Below are 2,540 nucleotides of genomic sequence, written 5' to 3' on the forward strand. Positions count from 1 at the left end.
GTCGCCTGCTCACCCCCACTGTCCCCCGCCCCCCAGCGTCCCCGCTGGCCCTGTCCCCAGTGTCCCGCCCGGGTGACCCCACCCCCGCTGTCCCAGGTTGCGGCCGACTGACCCTAAGGAGGGGCCAGAGATCAGCTGCTGCCCCGGGCACCAGCTTCCGGCCCGGGCACCCGGCCGGCACAGGGTGTCCACGCCCGCAGCACCCCAGCTGGTCCTGGAAATCTCGGCCCCGGGACTGGGTGCGCCCCGCCCCTCGGCTCCCGGAAGCAGCGGGGGGCGGGGGGGGCTCCCGCCGGGTGGGAAACGCAGGTGGCCGGCGGAGCCTGGGGGCGGGTGTGGAGGAAGGAGCTGGGGGACGGAGCCGCGGCCCGCCCGGGCCGGCTTCCTCCTGCGCCCGCTGCTGACGTCCGGCGAGGTGCAGGGGGCACCGTGTGGAAGTGCCAGGGGCAGCGGAGCAGGTTTGGCCAGTCCCCGGCCGGGAGAAGGCGAAGCCGGGCGAGTGGGCGCGCGTGGGAGGGCGCACGAGGCAGGCGTGACCGTGGGCCCCAGGACTGCCGAAGTCGCCGCGGGGGACGGCGGACACTGCGCGGTCCGCTTCCGGGCTCCGCGCGGGAGACTGACCGGCGCCCGCCGGCCGCTGTGGGTCGGGGCCCACGCGCAGCCCTCGTGACCGGGGCTCCGGGGTCTTCCGCCCGCGTCCGCCGGCTGCGGGTACCCCGGGGCGCCTTGTTTCTCACGGAGCTCTGACTTCGGGCACTGACCGGGGGAGGGCAACCCTGGGCGCGCGGCACTCGGGTGTGTGTGACTCGGCGAGTGTTTCTTTTTAATTTTAATGTGATAGTTTATTTTTCCATCATTTTGTGCCTTTTTCCATCTCAGTTGCGATCCCCGTGGGCTTCCCGCCACCAGATCGCCCGTGGGCCGTCACCACAGTCCAGTGCACCCCTCCACCCCCGTTTCTGACCCCACCCCCCACTCCACCCCTGTAAGATGTCTCTGGTCTATAGCCGTTCGTTGTTATTATTCCCTCCCCTCCCCCGGCCCTTTATACTCCTGCTGTGAGTGACACCATCCAGCATGTTTCCTTTTCCTTCTGGCTCACGGCACTCAGCACGATCCCTTCCAGCTCCACCCATGTCGCCGCAAAAGGCACGCGCTGACCTTTTTGACGGCTGAGTAATATTCCGCCGGACACACAGACTCTTTCTTTCCTCTGTAGAGTCGGAAAAGGCCAGAAGTGAGGCCGTGGAGGTGCAAGTGAACGGGAATCTTCTCACAGAGTCCGACCAGGTGGACCTGGACGACGGCGACAAGACGGCCCAGCTGAACATGCGAGGCGTCTTCCTGCACGTTTTCGGGGATGCGCTGGGCTCGGTGATCGTCGTCGTGAACGCCTTGGTCTTCTACTTTTCCTGGAAGGGCTGCCCTGAAGTGGGGTTCTGCGTGAACCCCTGCACTCCCGACCCCTGCAGGGCCTTTGTCAAGATGGTCAACAGCACCCAGGCGACTCTTGGGGAGGCGGGCCCCTGCTGGGTGCTGTACCTGGACCCCACGCTCTGCCTCGTGATGGTGTGCATCCTGCTCTACACCACGTACCCGCTGCTCAAGGAGTCCGCGCTCATCCTGCTGCAGACCGTGCCGAAGCAGATCGACATCAGACACCTCATCAAAGAGCTGCGCGCCGTGGACGGCGTCGACGAGGTCCACGAGCTGCACGTGTGGCAGCTGGCCGGGAGCCGCATCATCGCCACGGCCCACATCAAGTGCGAAGACCCGGCGTCCTACATGCAGGTGGCCAAGACCCTCAAAGACGTGTTCCACAACCACGGCATCCACGCCACCACCATCCAGCCCGAGTTCGCCAGCGTGGGCTCCGGGCCGGGCGTGGCCCCCTGCGAGCTGGCCTGCAGGACGCAGTGTGCGCTGAAGCAGTGCTGCGGGACGCTGCCTCCGGCGCCCGCCGAGCAGGGCGGGGAGAAGGCCCGGGCCGTGAGCATCTCCTGCTTGGAACTGAGCGACCAGCTGGAGAGGAAGTCTCGGAGGACTAAGGTGGACAGCGTCCCGGCCGTGGTGATCGAGATCCAGAACATGCCCAGCGCCCAGCCCGAGTCGTCTCTGTGAGGCCCGAGGACGAGGCGGTGCTTGGCTTCTGCTCCCGGGCGCCAGAGGGCAGAGACTCCGTTGGGATTCTGTCTGCCACGTCGTGGCTGGACGGCAGCCCTCGCCGGCGCGGCGCCTCCCGCGTCTGAGGGCGGAGGGGCTGCCCTCGGCGCTCCGGGGTCCGGCCGGCGTCCAGCCCCGGCACGATGTTACATTTTTGTTTGAGGGAGCGTGACCCTTCTAGAACATGATGACGTTTGATTTCCAGTTTCTTCCACGGTGAACGATCAATTAGGGGGTGAAATAAATTTCGATTGTTACTGGAATTGCTCGGCTTCGCTTCCCCCGCTTTGTTGAGCCGCGGCCGCCAGAGCTGCGACCCCCGAGCTTCCAGCCCCGCGCCTGCCTCCCGCGCAGGCTGGCGGTGCCACCGAGGCCCC

General features: G+C 66.9%; 1 protein-coding gene across 1 annotated transcript in view; it reads left to right on the forward strand.

Annotated features, from left to right (window-relative positions):
- SLC30A1 (solute carrier family 30 (zinc transporter), member 1) overlaps positions 1-2,534 on the forward strand; it is a 7,490-nt gene extending 4,956 nt beyond the window's left edge. The window contains exons 2-3 of the mRNA XM_012734204.1: positions 97-239; positions 1,178-2,534. Coding sequence (XP_012589658.1) covers positions 97-239; positions 1,178-2,121 — 1,087 coding nt within the window. The 3' untranslated portion in view covers positions 2,122-2,534. The remainder of the gene's footprint in view (positions 1-96; positions 240-1,177) is intronic.
- Positions 2,535-2,540: the final 6 nt, after the last annotated feature.

The sequence above is a fragment of the Condylura cristata genome, unplaced genomic scaffold, assembly GCF_000260355.1.
Source record: "Condylura cristata isolate star-nosed mole 26May11 unplaced genomic scaffold, ConCri1.0 scaffold00050, whole genome shotgun sequence".
Taxonomy (NCBI): Eukaryota; Metazoa; Chordata; class Mammalia; order Eulipotyphla; family Talpidae; genus Condylura; species Condylura cristata.